Genomic DNA, 16511 nt, shown 5'->3' with positions numbered 1-16511 from the left:
CACACAGAGAAAGATAAATACCATATGGTTTCACTTACATGTGAAATCTAAAAAACCAAAACAAATGAATAAACAAATCAACAGACCATAGGTATAGAGAACAAGCTGATGATCCCAAAGGGGAGGAGGTGAGGGTGAGGGTGAGGGGCTGGGTAAAAAAAAAAGACAAGCAAACTATATTTGGAAGTTCCTGTTGAATGAGATTTTTCTCTATATTACACATTCAAAAAGTACATATTTTTATCAGAATATTTTATTTCAAGAGTTAACATTTTTTTCAAAAAGTAAATACAATATAGTTATTTCCCTGAGCATAAAGAACTAACCCTACAATAAGACAATTACAAAATTAAGCAATTAGAGGTACATACTTTTTGCATTCAATTATACTTACATTACAAATTTATTCTTAAAAACCTCATGTATTTTGGAACTTTAATGTTTAAAAAAACAGTTCATTTTGCACCTGTGATATTAAGGAATGTCTGACCTGTCTTTATCAAATTCCAGAGCAATCTTTAAAGCAGTGCTATTGAGTCCAACAGACTGCATGTTACATATGATAGAAACAACTATTCCTCTTGGAGGAACCTTGTTACACAGAGAGTCTGCATCCAGTTCTTCAGGAAGGATCAGCAGGACACTACTGGCACCCACGGCACCTCCAGTATGTGAGGCATAATGACGTTGCTTCCTACAAGAACCGTATGTTTGCTTCTTTTCCACAACACCCCATGCCATCGCATATTTACCCTCTTTATCCCACGACATTTCTGTGTTAGGGACTGGTGTCCAAATCATAACCATTGTTTCTGGTTTGAGATATCCAGGTAGAAGATTTTCATTTGAGTTCTTAAACAGCCCAACTTGGTAACCATACAACATTGCATTCCCAAATTTCAGAAGGTCACCCACTGTAGACAGAAATCCACCACCAGCCCATTTATAGGAGTTATCCACGTAAGGTGTGTTGACAAGACGTCTCTTTTTATTGTAAACATAAAATCTAAAATAAAATAAGAATGGTTATTAAAAATTTAATAGTATATTATTGACTTTACACATGAAAATGAATAGGAAAAAGGACATGAGACAGATTGAATTTCAATGTATTGATCACACATTTTCAGGAACTAACCACTAATTTTCAATATGATTCAAATCTTAATTTTACAGATAACTGAGTAAGCTAATCTAATTTTCATACCTTTTTTTCATATTGCTATGGCTTGCTCATGCTGAGTGTATAAAACTTTTAATAACTGCAAAAATTTAATGATTAAGATTACACATGATAAATTTGTCCCATGCATATGCAGAAACACCTGTGGTTTGGCAAATACTCCTTAGGCATAGTGAGTCATGTCCTACATGTGAATTTTGTTAAGTATTGGGTTGGCCAACAAGTTCATTTGGTTTTTCCTGTAAGATGGCTCTAGTAGGGCTTAGCTGTCTTCAACTTCATTTGAAACCATTTTATTAGATTGTATTGTGATAGCTGTCGTATCAGCATGCATTTAAAAAAACTTATCAAAATTGGTAAATTTTTATGTAGCCATTTAAATATTGAAGATGAAAGAAAACAGTCGACATTTTCAGCATATTATGCTTCATTATTTCAAGAAAAGTAAAAAAACAACTGAAAAGCAAAAAAAGATGTGTGCAGTGTATGGAGAAGGTGCTGTGACTGATTGAATGTGTCAAAAGTGGTTTGCAAAGTTTTGTGCTGGAGATTTCTCACTGGAGGATGCTCCATGGTCGGGTAGACCCGTTGAAGTTGATAATGATCAAATTGGGATATTAATTGAGAATAATCAATGTTATACCACATGGGAGATAACTGACATACTCAAAGTATCCAAATCAATAAAGTTATTGGTGAAAATGGAAAATGTATCTTTTATTTTACAGATAAAACTAAATACACTTTTTGGCCAACCCAGTAAGAGTACACACCAGGATATTTAGAAATATGGTTAATATTTGTAAGGAGACTAGATATCTTGGGTAAAAAATACCATAGAAATACCATGTATAATGATGTGATAGGGTACTTTTGTGGAGTGGTAAAAGCGGCTGGAGTTACCAAATCTCAGTTTGAACCCCAAATCTCACCCTTTCTAGCTATGCATATTTTATTTAACACTTATACAGTTCTCACATGTGCAAAGCATTGATCTAAGAACAAAATTAGGAGGTAGTTACTATTATAATCCCTATTTTACAGATGAGGAAACTGAAACATGGAGAGTATAAATAAACTTATCCACATTCACACAGCTGGTGAGTGGCAGAGCTGAATTCAAACCCAGGTAATCTGGCATCCCTATTCTATGTTGCCTCTCAGCTTCGGCATCCTACCTCATTTTGTAAAATGAGGACAAAAGAAAATCTACTTTGCAGAGTTAAAAAATATATGTACAATGCACTTTGCATGTTTCAAGCAGGTACTTAATAAATGATAGCTGTTATTTAGTCATGCATTCACCAATTATTGATGGAGCACTCACTATGTGGCACTGTTTGGATGCTGGGATAAAGTGTTGTAAGAGCCAAAGTGACCTCATGAGGTTTCTATTCTAATGTGAGGAGACTATAACATACCACATTTTTGGACTATAAGATGCACCAGACCATAAGACGCACCTAGGTTTTAGAGGAAAATAGGAAAAAAAAAAACCCACTCCACTGCTGCCCCTCCCCCCTCCCCCAGCGAGCCTGGTAAGCTACATTTGGATTATAAGACGCAGCCCCATTTTCCTCCCCAGTTTTGGGGGGAGTGTGTCTTAAACTCCAAAAAATATGGTAAGCAGTGTATTTACCTACTATTTAATTAATTTACCACTAAATAATTAAATAAAAAATGAAACTTGGCTCAGGAGACCCTTTCTTTCAAGATTCATAATAAAATGATGCTCTTAGGGTTTTAGTTTGCTGACTGTCTCACCTCTAATGATCTTCATCTTCATTCTATTTTGGCTATTGAAAAGCACTGTCAGACCCGAATCTCAGCATCGCTTTAAACTGTTCTAAGGTCTCCTACTCAGAAATTTCTTCCTATGACTTCCAATTCTTCCAGCTATCCAACTGAACTGCTCTCTGCCCTCACCATGACCTCCATCTAATCCCCTTGACTTTTCCCAGTTTTCCCAGGTTCCTACTGATTTCATCTGATCTTCTGTTCTAGCCTGAACTAAACCATCAACCATGTCAACTATTTCAGCTGTCACCTCACTAGCACCTTTAGGCTCCTCACTCTTCTGACTAATCCCGAGAACATATAGGTGCCCCTTTCCTTGGTTCCATTATCTGCCAAGGAAGGTTATAGAAATTCATATAACAAAGGTGACTGATATTAATTCATATTCTTACTACGGGTCTCCACTGCTGTTATCAAATCTTCTATTAATCTTCTATTAATTCTTTTCCTGGTTATTCCTGGCAGATTCTTCATAATAGCTATTTCTAATCTCTTCCACCCTCAGCCCTCTACTGTACCTCAGTCCCACTCAGCAGATAATTGTATCTTTTGTCTTACTGAGAAGATGGAGGGCACCCAAAGTGAGCTAGAAACTCCTATCTTTATCTCAAAGTGCATTTACATCGTCATCCATTCTTTTTTCCTTCTCTCTAGTCACTTAAGAAAATTTCCTGTTGTTTTTAAGGCTAATTCCACTACCTACACCTTTGCCTCTGCAGCTTTGCTCCACCAGTTATACTTCCTAGATCATTTATCTCCTTGTAGTCCATTCTTCATGCAGAAGTCAGAGACCGTGTCTGCTCTCTCTCCCACCCATTTGAAACCCTCCAATGGTTACCATGTAATGACAATAAAATCCAAACTTCTTACCATAGCCTACAACACACTCATTGGTCTTCAAGAGAGGCAGTACCAAACCCCATAGCAAAAATCTTGGAGGCATTTTTTACAGTTGTCACAATTATTAGAGGGCTCTTACTGACATTAAGTAGATAGGGGTCCAAGGTTCCTAAATGGACCCCATGAGATGGAAAAGTCGCATAAAATGGTCCATTCTCCCATATGCTGCAAGACCTTCAATTATCACACCAGATACTCATGTAAGTAAAACATCTGTTTTTAACTAGCTGAACCTAGAACCCTCTCCATTTTACATATAAACACAAAGTACTTTTTGCACATTTTTACTTTATAATAAATTTTTCTTGAATATAACTGAGACAGGATAATAAGAAGCTAGGAAAATTCCTTGGCAAGTAGAATGGGGAAACTGAGACAGCTGATTCAAACTGGCCTCATCCAGCGCCCTGACACACCTGCCCCCTCCCTTGCATGACCACTCCCTTAAGCGCTAAGTCCTCAGGACAATGAGGTTCTGATCAGCATCAAATAATCTTAGGAACAAAGCCTCCGGTCAGTTAATCACAGAGATAGAGTTTTGGTCAAACTAGAGATAACATCTAGGCCTCAGTTGGATTTCAGCTTCAGGCCCAGAAAAGCAGCAAAACCAGTTGAAGCAACACCATGACTGGCCTCAGGACCAGATGCAATGGCCAATGACCCCCTACCCTAGAGCCGACCAATCAGTAGAGACCACACCCTGAATGGGCACATCTGGCAGGCTGATGATTATTCTATTGAAATCCTCCCCTGAGACTTCCCCTAAAATTCCCACCTTTAGGGAAAGATAAAAACCCTTAAGACAAAGGACCCAGTGCACGCTCTCCCTGGAGCATGCCCACACCTGTCACCCCCTTCTTTCCTCAGGCATGTGTCTTCGTTTTCTTGCTCCTATGCCTTAAAGGTTCTCAGAAGACTTACAACCGGGGAATCAGTGGGCAGCAGCACCTCATCCTGGGTTGACCCCCTGAACCTGTCTCCAAGGTCCCTTCCTCTGTAATTTGTTTCCTGAGTCCACACAGCTCAGCTGGCTCACTTCTGCCCGCTGACTTTCCTTCTAAAAGGCCAAGGCAGCTCTCTGAACAGCCTGCTTGATTCTTCTCGAGTGTATTTTCACTTTGTTTGCTGAATAAACTTTCCTTAGCGCTAGAGTTCTTGGCTCTGAATTCTTTCTTTGCCAAACTCAAGAAGTGAGAGCAAACATCACCATGAACATAACTGCTGAAAAAATTAAAGAAAGACTGAATTTTATTTTGCTCAAAACTTTAGCCAGTATTGGTCACCAAGGGCATAAGTTGAGGTACAAATACAATATACTTTTTTTGGTTTGCATTTACAGTTGTCACATTTATAATGCTTTTCTGTATTAAGCTGTATCTGATTTTACGATGTCTTCTAATGTTGATATGAGTAAACTTTAACATATTGAAATATCTGTTGTTTATTATACATTATATTCCCTTCTTTTCTTCTTTGTATTCTAATTGGAGTATTGAGAGTAGGTATACAATTGATGCCTTTTATTTTGGTGTGTTGAAGAAGGTATTATAAAATATTTGTTAAATAAGGGGGCAGTTGGTCTAATAGCATTGAAACTCACTACCCAAAATGATTTATCCCCTGGTTACCTCTTTGATTTCATCACTCACAACACCTTGCTTTGTTTCTTTCATGCCACTTATTTCATATTGCAACAAAGCAAACTAGCTTTCCTTATCATTCACGTTTTGGCTTAACTAACGTGGCCTAAAAACCAATGTATTTTAAATAAATCCCACCCCTCATCCTCTCCTTGTTCCTCCATATCCCATTGTCATGTTTTAGTTTCTTCATATCAACATTTGAAATTCTTATTTAAATTATTTTTACATGTCTCTTTCCATAGAATATAAATTTTATCAGGGCAGGAACCTCGGCTACCTTGTGTAATGATGATTCCTCTACCCAGAATGGTACTTGCCATCCAGTAAGTGCTCATTAAACATGCTGAATAAAGCATGTTAAAGCACCATTTGTTAGTCAAATATTTTAATGGTGACATCTTGCAAGGCACTGGAGAGACAAGTAAAACCACATACTGTGGTTGCTCTCGGGGGTTAACAATCTTGTTGGAAAGCTCTTAAATTATTTTCAAAGCACCATATGAATCATCTGGGGATTTTGTTAAAATGTAGCTTCTGCTTCAGTGGGTCAGGGAAGGGCCTGAAATTGTGCAATTCTAACAAGCTCCCAGGTGATACCAGTACTGCTGGCCCCTGGGCCACACTTTGAGTAACATAACGGATGGTGAGATGACTAGCTAAAATGGATGCAGGAAATTCTGAGCACTAGTGAGAGGAAGCCTTACTAGATGGCCGCTCACACACGCCAGGCTGGTGAGGAAAGTAGTTGTTTGGCTGGAGCAGAGCTGGAGGGGATAAGGGGCAAGAGGTGATGCTAGAGGAGCAGACAGGGGACTGGTCACAAAGGATTGATTTCCTGTGCTGTATGCTAGGAACTTTGACTCCTTCACCTTATTTCACAAAATGCTCCAGTTTCCTAGATCCTAACAAAAAAACCCTTTTACCTTTTTATCCTTGTTACACCTTCCAGGTCATAGTGCTTCCTCCCTCCTCATTTACTGCCTGACTACATAAAACAGTCCACGTCTGCTGTTGCCACACACTCACACTCTGCATTCATTCAACTCCTTACAATCTGGCTGCCATTCCCCATTACAACCAAACTGCTCTCTATGGGTTATCAGGGATCTTCCACTTCCCTTTGTACAGTCATCATCCCATTTGCTCGACCGTTACCCAGCATGCCCCTGACACCCCCTCAGGCAATCCTGCTGAGCTCTCCTCCAGCTCGCCATCCTATGATTCCCTACACTCCTCCAGTCACCAGTGGCTCCAGCTCCCCAGGTCTTTTCTTCCTCAGAGATAACTATGCATCTGTACCACAAGCCCAGTTCCAAATTTACAATCAAATTTTCTGCTAGCATTAATAATTCTCAAATTTTGTTTTGGAAGAGGGCAGGAAAGTTGTTTATCAGAATCACCTCTGGACCTCCTCCCTCCCAAAATTATATCCTCCCTTCAAAATTAATAACTTTGGAGGGACTGTGGGCATAATTAGAAAAGTAACTCTTTTTCCTTCAAGATTCTTATGTGTCTCTTAAAAGCACAAGTGATACTATTGGGTGACGCAAGGGTGGCCATAAGTATGTGCTTTGAGGATGAAAAAAGAGTCTACAGAGAAACTTAATATGCTCTCTTGAGAACCAATGACTTGATATGTGGTCTTCTCATGTCTCAAAATGAACATGGCTAAAATTAGTATCTTCCAAACCTTCTTCTCATATTTTCCCTCTCCATTAAAACCATGGTTGACTCTCTTGCCCGCAACTCTTATATCCAACAAGATGCTAAACCCTACTGTTTAGCCTCTGTTTTGTGTCTTATCCTTTCTTCCTTCATTCCTGTGACCACTCCCATATTTTAGGTCCTAGTTACTTTCTGTCTAAACACTGATTACACTTGGAATTCCAAGCCAATCAAATCTAAAAGAAGCCAAATAATAGAAATACATTTTCTCATTCAGAAACGTAGTTCTTAAAGTGAACTCCAAGTTTGTAAGCTAGGAGAGAAAGACCAGTATATTTTGGCTAATAACCAGCTTTGTGCAAAGCATTTCAAACCACTTATACCAAGGCTGGAAATTAGAACTCTTCAGTTATTCTTCCTTTAAAATACAAAACTATGGAGAATTTCAGACTTTAATCTAGAATTCTAAACTTTAAATAGTTATATTTCAGACTTTAATCCCTTTTTCACAGAGGACAAATCAATGGCTTTTCATAAATATGATTTATTTAGCTGGATAATAACTTTCAAATTCACAAGGAATTTCTGCTCAAACCAAATGGGGCGTAGACACAAGTTCTTGAGTAGGTTACTGGGACACCTTTGTATCTGAATAACTGATGGAATGATGCCAGATGATAAGCAGCCTCTTCCTATTTGCTTAAGAATCTCTAGATTCTGCATTAGAACATTATATAACCACAGAAAGCTGTATCTACAAACTTAAAAATTCAAAGTACTTTTATGTTTAAAATGCTTCTTAAATGCACCACTTTGTATTTTACTATTGTGAAAAGTTAAAAAAAATCCACAGAATTTAACATGCATATTATAAAAGCCAATCCACTTTAACATTCAGCATTAACATCTGGATTGAATCCACGACTAATGTCTGTCAGCCAAAGGCATAAGAAACAAGGTGTAATTTTAGAAGATAATCTAGAAAATAAAGATAATAAATAATAATAAAAAAGAGAATAACAGAAGGTAAAGGCCATACCTATACTGTCAAAATGTAGCAAACACTTCAGAAAACATTCATTTTATTTGGTTTTGGTCCCATCCAATTGTAAAAAAGACTTTTGTTACAAGTATTGTGCCAAATGCGTAGAAAATATGAACCAAGTCCTCTGGATGGCTGACTCAGTTGGAATGTCGTCCTGTGCGCCAAAAGGTTGTGGGTTTGCTTACCAGTTAGGGCACATACCTAGGCTGTTGGTTTATTCCTGGCTAGGACACATATAGGAGGCAACCTATTGATGCTTCGCTCTCTGACTCTCTGTCTCTCTCTGTCTCTGTCTCTCTGTCTCTCTCTAAAAATATCAATAAATATATCTTTAGGTGAGGATTCAAAAATATGAACAAAGTCTAATAATAAGCTAATGCATTGACTAAGGATTCTCATATCAACAAACTTCCAGTAGCAAGAACATTCACTCTACTCCCTTGCAGATATTTGCTTAAAGGGTTATTTAGTTTATTTGCCTACATAGAATATACCTGTTATACAGACTCGATGTATATATTTGCATACACAGAACTCTTCATCATAAGCCATATTTTGATTTTTGTGCAAGTCATAAATTAATCACTCATTAAGAAAACAGCAAATGTGTGATAGCTGCTCTGCAGTCTGTACATTCAGAGAGGCCTCATTTTCAGTTTAGAAAAGAAGCTCAATGATACATAATCTTCTTCTCTCCCTTATATATGTCTAGGAATTCACTGTCAAATGCCTAGATCTAAATCAAAATAAGGTCATGAATCTATGCCATTTTTATTAGAGAATCTTTTTAAGATTCAATCGACAACCTATGGTTATTTGTCAATTTTTCTAATACTTTCCAGTAAAATATAATCTTGTACCAAAAAACAAGCAAGCAAACAAACACACACTAAGAGTCTAAACTGGGTGAGACTACAGGCCATTTTATTTTATCTATTTTTTATTTTTGTCTTTTTTTTTTTTAATCATCACCCAAGGATACATTTTTATTGCTTTTAGAGAGAAAGGTTGGGGGGAGGGGAGAGGTGGGGGTGGGGAGTAGAGAGAGGGAGAGAGACAGAGAGAGACTTGAATTAGTTGCCTCCTGCCTCCTGTATGTGCCTGATGGGAGGTGGAACCTGCAATCCAGGTGTGTGCCCTGAGCAGATACCAAAGCTGCAACCTTCTGGTGTACAGGAAGATGCTCCAACCAACGGACCCAGCTGAGCCACCTGGCCAGGGCCAGGCAATTTTAAAATTAAAATTCATTGCTTGCTGCTAACTCAATTTCTTTTAGGTCCAAAAAAATCTTTCAGGTTGACTAGGAATGCACATTTAATTCCTTTAAATAAGCTGATAACTTTAAAATGGTATTTTAAATACAACAGAAGATTAAACAAAACTAGTGTGGAGACAGGAAGATAAAATTAAAAATATTCCACCATTTCATCTATTTCAAGAACTGTTAAGCCACTTAAAGCATGTACACATGGAAAGAGGCAACAGTAGATATGTTAAATGTTACCTTTTTAACAAACCAAATAATTAGAGTAAAATAGAAAATAACATAACCATAAAATTCTTATTAGCCCTTAGCTTCAAAATTTTCTCCCAACGCCCCTTTTACAGATCACTGGTAAAAATTATGATAGATTTTTCATTTGCTGTATTTCAATGAAATGACTTTCAGACTTTTACAGTGGAGAAACCTGGCAGGTACCACTTCAACAAAGCAACTAAAATTACCATCACCAATAATGGGACAGATAGACATCATGAGACTTCTGCTATAATGGACATTATTGAGACAATTGGCAAAATTTGGACGAGGTCTGTAGATTTGTTAAAAAGCATTGTGTTAGTGTTACTTTCCTGAATGTCCTTGTTTTTAGAAAATACATATCTAAGTATATATCCGTAGAGGAATAAATACCATGTCTGCAACTTATTTCCAAATGGTTCAGGAATAAAAACCCCACCAAAAAAATGTAGATAGATAAAGCAAATGTAGTAAAATGATAACATTTGTGGATTCTGGGTGAACAGTATATGGAAATTATTTATACTTTTAACTTATTCTTACAACTTTTATTTTCGTTTATTTTTAAATGGACTTTACAGAGAGAGAGGGAGGGAGAGAAATGGGGAGATGGACAGAAAGAAAGCTGAGAGAGAGAGAGGGAGACGGAGGGAGGGAGGGGGAGAGAGAAAGAGAAAGAGAGAGAGAGAGAGAGAGAGAGAGAAACATAGCTTTGTTGTTCCCCTTATTTGTGCATTCAGTGTTTGACTCTTGTATGTGCTCTGACCAGGAATTGAACCCACAACTTTGATGTATTGGGACAATGCTCTAACCAACTGAGCTAGCTGGCCAGGGCCATGTTATAACACTTTTAGAGTAAATTATTCTTATAACTTTTCTATAAGTATAAAATAATTTCAAAATAAAAGTTAAAACAATTAAAAATAATAAAAGGTAAATAAACAAATAAAGCATTAGCTTATAAACATTTAAGAAAAAGAGATGATTAAAGAGCAAATTATAGATGCTCATGATGGGTACAATTTTGGTTTAATTATTCATGTGCTTGAAGTATTATTGCTGCTTTTCATCTAAGGGTCTTGGGAGTACTTTACAAACACACTTTATAAATGAAAAAGGAGACATGTAGAAAAGCTCCCAAAATGCGGATTTTGGTAAGGAGATAAGGAAAATTTGAGTTTTAATTGATAACACAGTATTAAGATGTAATCATTTACCTTGCTCTATTGTAAATCACTGGTTCATTTTCTTCCTGCACAGTTGTCAGCATATCCAAGTCATGGAATATTTTCTGCATATAGTCCAAATATTTATATCCTGAAGCTCTTTCAACTATGGCTGCCAGTAGGGTATAGCCAAAAGTTGAATACAAAAACTGACTACCTTGAGACACCATTGCAGGGAGGAAAAAAAAAAAAGATTCATTATTATTTAAAAACATGTAAAGTATTTTCCCACTGAAAACTATATGCCTTAAAACTGGAATATTTCACTTTAGCATTTGTAAAACATCATTGATGATATATTAAATTTACTCAGCTTTGTAATGGCCCTGCTTATTCCATGCCCCTAGCACCAAAATGATGATCAATATACTTAAAATTTCACATGAATCTACTCCTTTCTATGATAATAAAATAAACAATCCTACCTCAAACATAACAAATATCCTACAAACTGGCAACAAAATAGGAAGGGGAAGAAAAGCAAATTTGGATTCTTCAGTCAACTGTCTTGTTCTGAATAGTCATTCCCCATTGTTTAAGGCATAAATAGTTGTACAATTTATTTTAGTAAAACATATGTAGATATAAAAACCTTTTTTCAAATATATATTACAATACAAATACATATTCAAGTATATGTATTGTTTCAAATATTAACTTATTTTAGATTCTGGAAACATACTAAAAATGGGTGAGAACCTTGTTTTTAAAGACAAAATCCACAATTATATATTAATGTCTTTGCCCTTATGAATTATACCTATATAATAATAACACTTACTCATGGTAAAACATCTTTTAAAATGAAAATGGAATAAAAGAAAATAAACCTATGGTAAGTTTGAAGATATTAAGTGGTTTCAGTAGGCATTATACCAAAAGGTATACAAAAACAAAGAGTTATTTTTATAAATTAGTTTTTTTTGGAAATAACATTAAGTTATGAACACTAATTTCTTTAAGGAATAAAGGCAAAGTTAGTTGAGCAATTTAAATTCTAACTAAATATTAAAATTCTAGCAATACTTTATCATGTACACTTTGGTCCAAATTTGTTTGAACCATTTAGAATCTACTACAGCACAGGTGGCAAACACAAGGCCCAGGGGCCGAATCTGGCCCTCCACCTTGTTTTATCCGGCCCTCCACCTTGTTTTATCTGGCCCAGCAGCTTGTTTCTACCCAGTGGCAGCACCCAGCTCTTCCTTAACTGTTAAGTAGTTACATTTATACAGTCCTAAAATTACATTCGTCCCTTTGAAGGCAACTTCGACGCTGATGTAGCCCCCGGTGAAAATGAGTTTGACACCACTGCACTAAATGACTGGGTAGCCTCCACGAGGCTAAACCTAAATAACTAGCTGGCTGGATGCTAGGCAGGAATTACATGATAAGTTCTTAACTACTATTAAGAAATGCAGACAAGCCCTGGATGGTATGGCTCAGTTGGCGGGAGCTCACTAGTAGACCGAAGGGTCATGGGTTCAATTCCTGGTCAGGGCACATACCCAGGTTGCGGGGTTCAATCCCCATTTGGAGCACATATAAGAAAGAAGCCAATCAATGTTTCTCTCTCTCTCTCTCTCTCCCTTCCTTTCTTTCTAAACGCAATGAAAACTAAATGTCCTTGGGGGAGGGACAAAAAGAAAGAAAAGAAATGCAGACAAAAGGCAAGCACAGGACTAATAACAAAATTTGTGCCACAATCACCTACCACATCAAAAGCATTCAGGATGGTATTTTGGATTTTCTGAAAATTAACACATCAATAATGATGAGTTTGTTAAAAGAAGAAATTAACACTCACCAGGTTTAAAGAACAAAGGGTCATTTTTAAATAATCTTAGGGATTCAATTGAATTTTCAAACTTTTCTTTCAAATACAATTCGCCTTGTTCAAAATCATTTTTTTTCTTGACAGGTTTGGAATTCCGGCCTTTGGCTTCATCCTGCTCTATCTTAGCTTTGGCAAAGTCATTCCTTTCATTACTTTTGCCTCCTTTTTCCTTTAACTCTTTTTCTTGGTCAGATTCTATCTCTTTCATCATCTTTGAGGCTTTGTAAGCTTTCTCTTCTTTCACCTTTTTCATGTCCTTTTCATAATGACGAATTCCACTTAAATGGGAAATCAATAATCTTGTTGTGACGGAAACCTAAGTGTAAAAACACGAAAATTGCATTATAAAACTATAACAAAAACTATCCTCAGAATAATGCCTCAGCAATAGTTTCCATTTTAAACTGCCATTGGAAAAATATGTAATGTACAAATCTTTACCCTCAAATTTCAGGAAATACCCCCTTGACTATCATCTGGATTTTTAAAAAATTAGCAATAATTAAAAACAAGCCAAAGAGCCCTGGCTGGTTAGCTCATTTGGTTAGAGTATCGTCCCCATATGCCAAGGTGGCAGGTTTGGTCCCAGTCAGGGCACATACAGGAAGCAAACAATGAATGCATAAGTGAATGACAAATCAGTGTTTCTTTCTCTCTCTCTCTTCCCCCTCTTCTTCTCTCTCTAAAGATCAATGAATTAAAAAAGAATTTAAAAGAAACCAAACTAAACCAAAAAATCCTACACAACTTTTTAACTATTATTAAATGTGCCATTTGTAAAATGACCTGCTAGTTTCATTACCTTTTCACCTTCATATTCTTTTTCTGGGAATTCAGGAACATAATGTTGTACTGGAATATCAAGATCTAGTTTCCCTGCTTCCCACAGTTTGGCAAGAGCAACCATGGTAAGGCTTTTGCTGATACTGGCAATTCTCATAACTGTCTCTGGTTTGCACGGTACACGGTTTTCCACATCAGCGTAACCTAAACCTTTGGGGGAAAAAAGCAAAAAATTATTACTAATTAGCTTTATGGTCAAAGGAGTCTTGAAAAACTGAAATAACACTACCTTAAAGTATCCTGTGTATTCATCTAAAGAAAAGGCATTCCATTTTTTAAAAAAGATTTTATTTATTTATTTATTTTTTGAGCTAAGGGAAGGGAGGGAGAAAGAAAGGGAGAGAAACATCGATTGGCTGCCTCTCCTATGCCCCCAACAGGGAACTGACTGCAACCCAGGTGTGTGCCCTGATCGGGAATCGAACCTGTGGCCTTTCGCTTTGCAGGGACGATACTCAACCAACTGAGCCACACCAGTCAGAGCCATATTCCACTTTTATAAGCTAATGAAAACTTAATGTGTAAGGGATGAGACTGACCACAATAAGTCTAACAATCTAACCTTATAACTGAACCAGATTGTACCTTGGGCGCCACAGTAGTTATCTGCCTGATTCAAATACTCATTTTTCTTAGTTTACCTAAACAATTTGGTTATTCCACATTTTAAATAAATTACTACACACTCTTTAAAGAAAACATCATTGTTTTTCTTCAGATTATATTTATACTTGATTTTTGAGTGGTTTTCCACTGAATTCCTTAAACTAGCCTCCAGCAAAAACAAATGTGACGAGGCCCTGCAAACCCAGCCGAGCTATCAATTCAATTCAGCTGCAAGTCAGAAGGAAAACAGTATACTATCAATTTAAAGCTCCTACAAAAAATTTTTAAGTTTGGTTTCATCTTCTGGACAGGCTAAAAGTAGAAATCTAAGAAATTTAAGGAATTGAAATCTGAAAAGAAAGAAAAGGCATACAATGTTTTTAAACTGTAAAGGGATTATGCTATAATATTTGCATAAAATCAAAGACTTCACCCATAAAGCTGACATTTGTATAAATTCAGTTACAATGCTTTTCATAAGTTAGGTATATTGATTAGGCTACACTTATACTTGGGAGAAGAATCATTTTTCTTCAAATTCGGTACCCCACTGCCCCCATAATAAGTAGTAAATACTGTAAGTACTACTCTATTTAAATGATGTCTGAAACAACATTTCCTGAAAATATTTTTCCTCAAAACCTAGGATGACCAGTTGGTCCAATGTGTGTGGAATGAAGAAGTAAATCAAGTTATAAAATATGATTTGATAAAAATATCATAAAATGATTAGAAATCCCCAAAGTTCTAACTTTTTGTTTCAAAAAAATAGCTGCCACTTCTGCGGACTCAAAAAAGTAATAAAGTAGAGAGTAAACCCGTTAAGGTCAAGAATCGTGTACCTTTTACAGAATAGGCGACTCAATAAACTGTTGACTGAATTAAAAAGAAAAATAAAATTCTGACGTTTTATCTACTCATAAGGGTTACCTACAAATTTGCAGTTAACAGACTGTTCTATACACAACTTTCAGTACAATAAATCCAGTCTTTAAAGAAGAGTAGGAGTAGAAACAAGCCATTTTTAAGACTCCAAATTATTCATAAGTCACATTTTAAATCTTATTGATAGAAACATTTTCAGCAGCATGGATCCTTTTATGTAAACTCAACAGCATTTCATGAGATTTCACGCCAAGCAGTAAAACATCAAGATCTCATTTACCAACTGGCACAGAACATGCTACTAAATCACACTTTCCTGGGCCTACCTTCGGACCAGATTTCTTTTCCATCTACAGAGACTCCAACCACTATGCCGGGAGCGCCCACCTCATCCTAAGAGCGAAGGGGAAAAGAACGGACAGTTCAGATTCACGGCAATACTTTGCACAGCCACCAGCGCTCGCACCCAAGGCGAGCTCCAGGCCCCGCCCCCGACACGCCCCTCTGTCTGGGCTCCGCCCAGCCTGGCTACCGCCCGGCAGGGCTCTAACGGGTGAGGGGTGTGCCCGGTGGCACTCCGAGTGGGAAGGGGCGGTCCCCAAGGCGGGCGGTGACCTCCACCCTGATTTGGGCAACCCCCCAAGAGCGTGTGACCAAGGCTGGACGGTCGGAAAACGGGAAGTCCTTCTCGGAAGCTGACCGTGGGCATCCCATAGCCCTGATTGGAGTCAGCTCGCCCGGCGAGTTGACCACCGAGGGGTCCCATTCCGGGGTTGGGGCGCAGGGTTCCCGACCGCCTACGACCCTGACCCTCATCGCTGTACCTTGATCCTGTGCAGCAGGTCACGGCTGCTGTCAATGGCTCTGGCGTAAAGCCTGGAGGTGGGCGGCGTCGGGGTCTGCGGAGACCAAGGGGCGAGGGGCTGCTCCTTCGGGGGCGACAGAGGCGGCGTCTCCACCTGAGGGGACGCCTCGGGGTCGGGGTCCGTCGGGGATGGCGTGGGGGCTGCGCCCCTCAGCCCGCCAGCCAGCTTCACTCCGAGCGCCAGCCCTAGCCCTAGCCCGAGGCCCCCGACCCAGCCGGGGCCGAGCTGCGGCAGCCTAGCACGATAGTGGGCTGCGCGCCGCCCGCAGCCCCAGGTCGAGCCCCCCGGGGTCGTGGCTCGGGTCGTCACGGCTGAGGGGAGCCGGTACATGGTGTCTGGGGGGACACGGCAGCCTCGAAGTTCACTCTGGCCGGGCCAGCGGCAGAAGCACTGGGGAGAGAGGGGAAGGGAAGGGAAGGGAGTGGAGGGGGTGGTGACCGCGCTCAGGCCCTAGCAGTCGATGCCCGATGGCCCGAGCGCCGATCGCATCGAGCCC

The 16511-nt window shown here is 38.5% G+C and overlaps 1 protein-coding gene across 2 annotated transcripts; it reads right to left on the bottom strand.

Annotated features, from left to right (window-relative positions):
* Positions 1-238: 238 nt before the first annotated feature.
* On the bottom strand, positions 239-16420 carry LACTB (lactamase beta). Of its 2 annotated transcripts, XM_053928900.1 has the most exons (6): positions 15974-16420; positions 15476-15542; positions 13618-13808; positions 12786-13131; positions 10970-11135; positions 239-1006 (listed from the first exon to the last, which is right to left on the bottom strand). In XM_053928900.1, exons 1-6 carry the CDS (start codon positions 16343-16345, stop codon positions 475-477), a joined length of 1674 nt encoding a protein of 557 aa, XP_053784875.1. In that variant the 5' UTR covers positions 16346-16420; the 3' UTR covers positions 239-474. The 2 variants fall into 2 exon arrangements, with proteins under 2 accessions (XP_053784875.1, XP_053784876.1); XM_053928901.1 differs by lacking the exon at positions 10970-11135 and having other exon boundaries at positions 767-1006.
* Positions 16421-16511: the final 91 nt, after the last annotated feature.

Source organism: Desmodus rotundus, chromosome 7 (assembly GCF_022682495.2).
Source record: "Desmodus rotundus isolate HL8 chromosome 7, HLdesRot8A.1, whole genome shotgun sequence".
Taxonomy (NCBI): Eukaryota; Metazoa; Chordata; class Mammalia; order Chiroptera; family Phyllostomidae; genus Desmodus; species Desmodus rotundus.
This window is presented reverse-complemented; position numbering and strand designations above follow the sequence as displayed.

What these genes read in the sequence shown, in the direction of transcription:
- LACTB (XM_053928900.1), bottom strand. Translation starts at nt 16,345, where the DNA reads ATGTACCGGCTCCCCTCAGCCGTGACGACCCGAGCCACGACCCCGGGG. An exon ending in CCCTTTGTTCTTTAAACCTG is followed by an intron (nt 11,136 to 12,785) that starts GTGAGTGTTAAT and finishes TGGTGTCTCAAG; the next exon opens with GTAGTCAGTTTTTGTATTCA. An exon ending in GTGATTTACAATAGAGCAAG is followed by an intron (nt 1,007 to 10,969) that starts GTAAATGATTAC and finishes ATTTTATTTTAG; the next exon opens with ATTTTATGTTTACAATAAAA.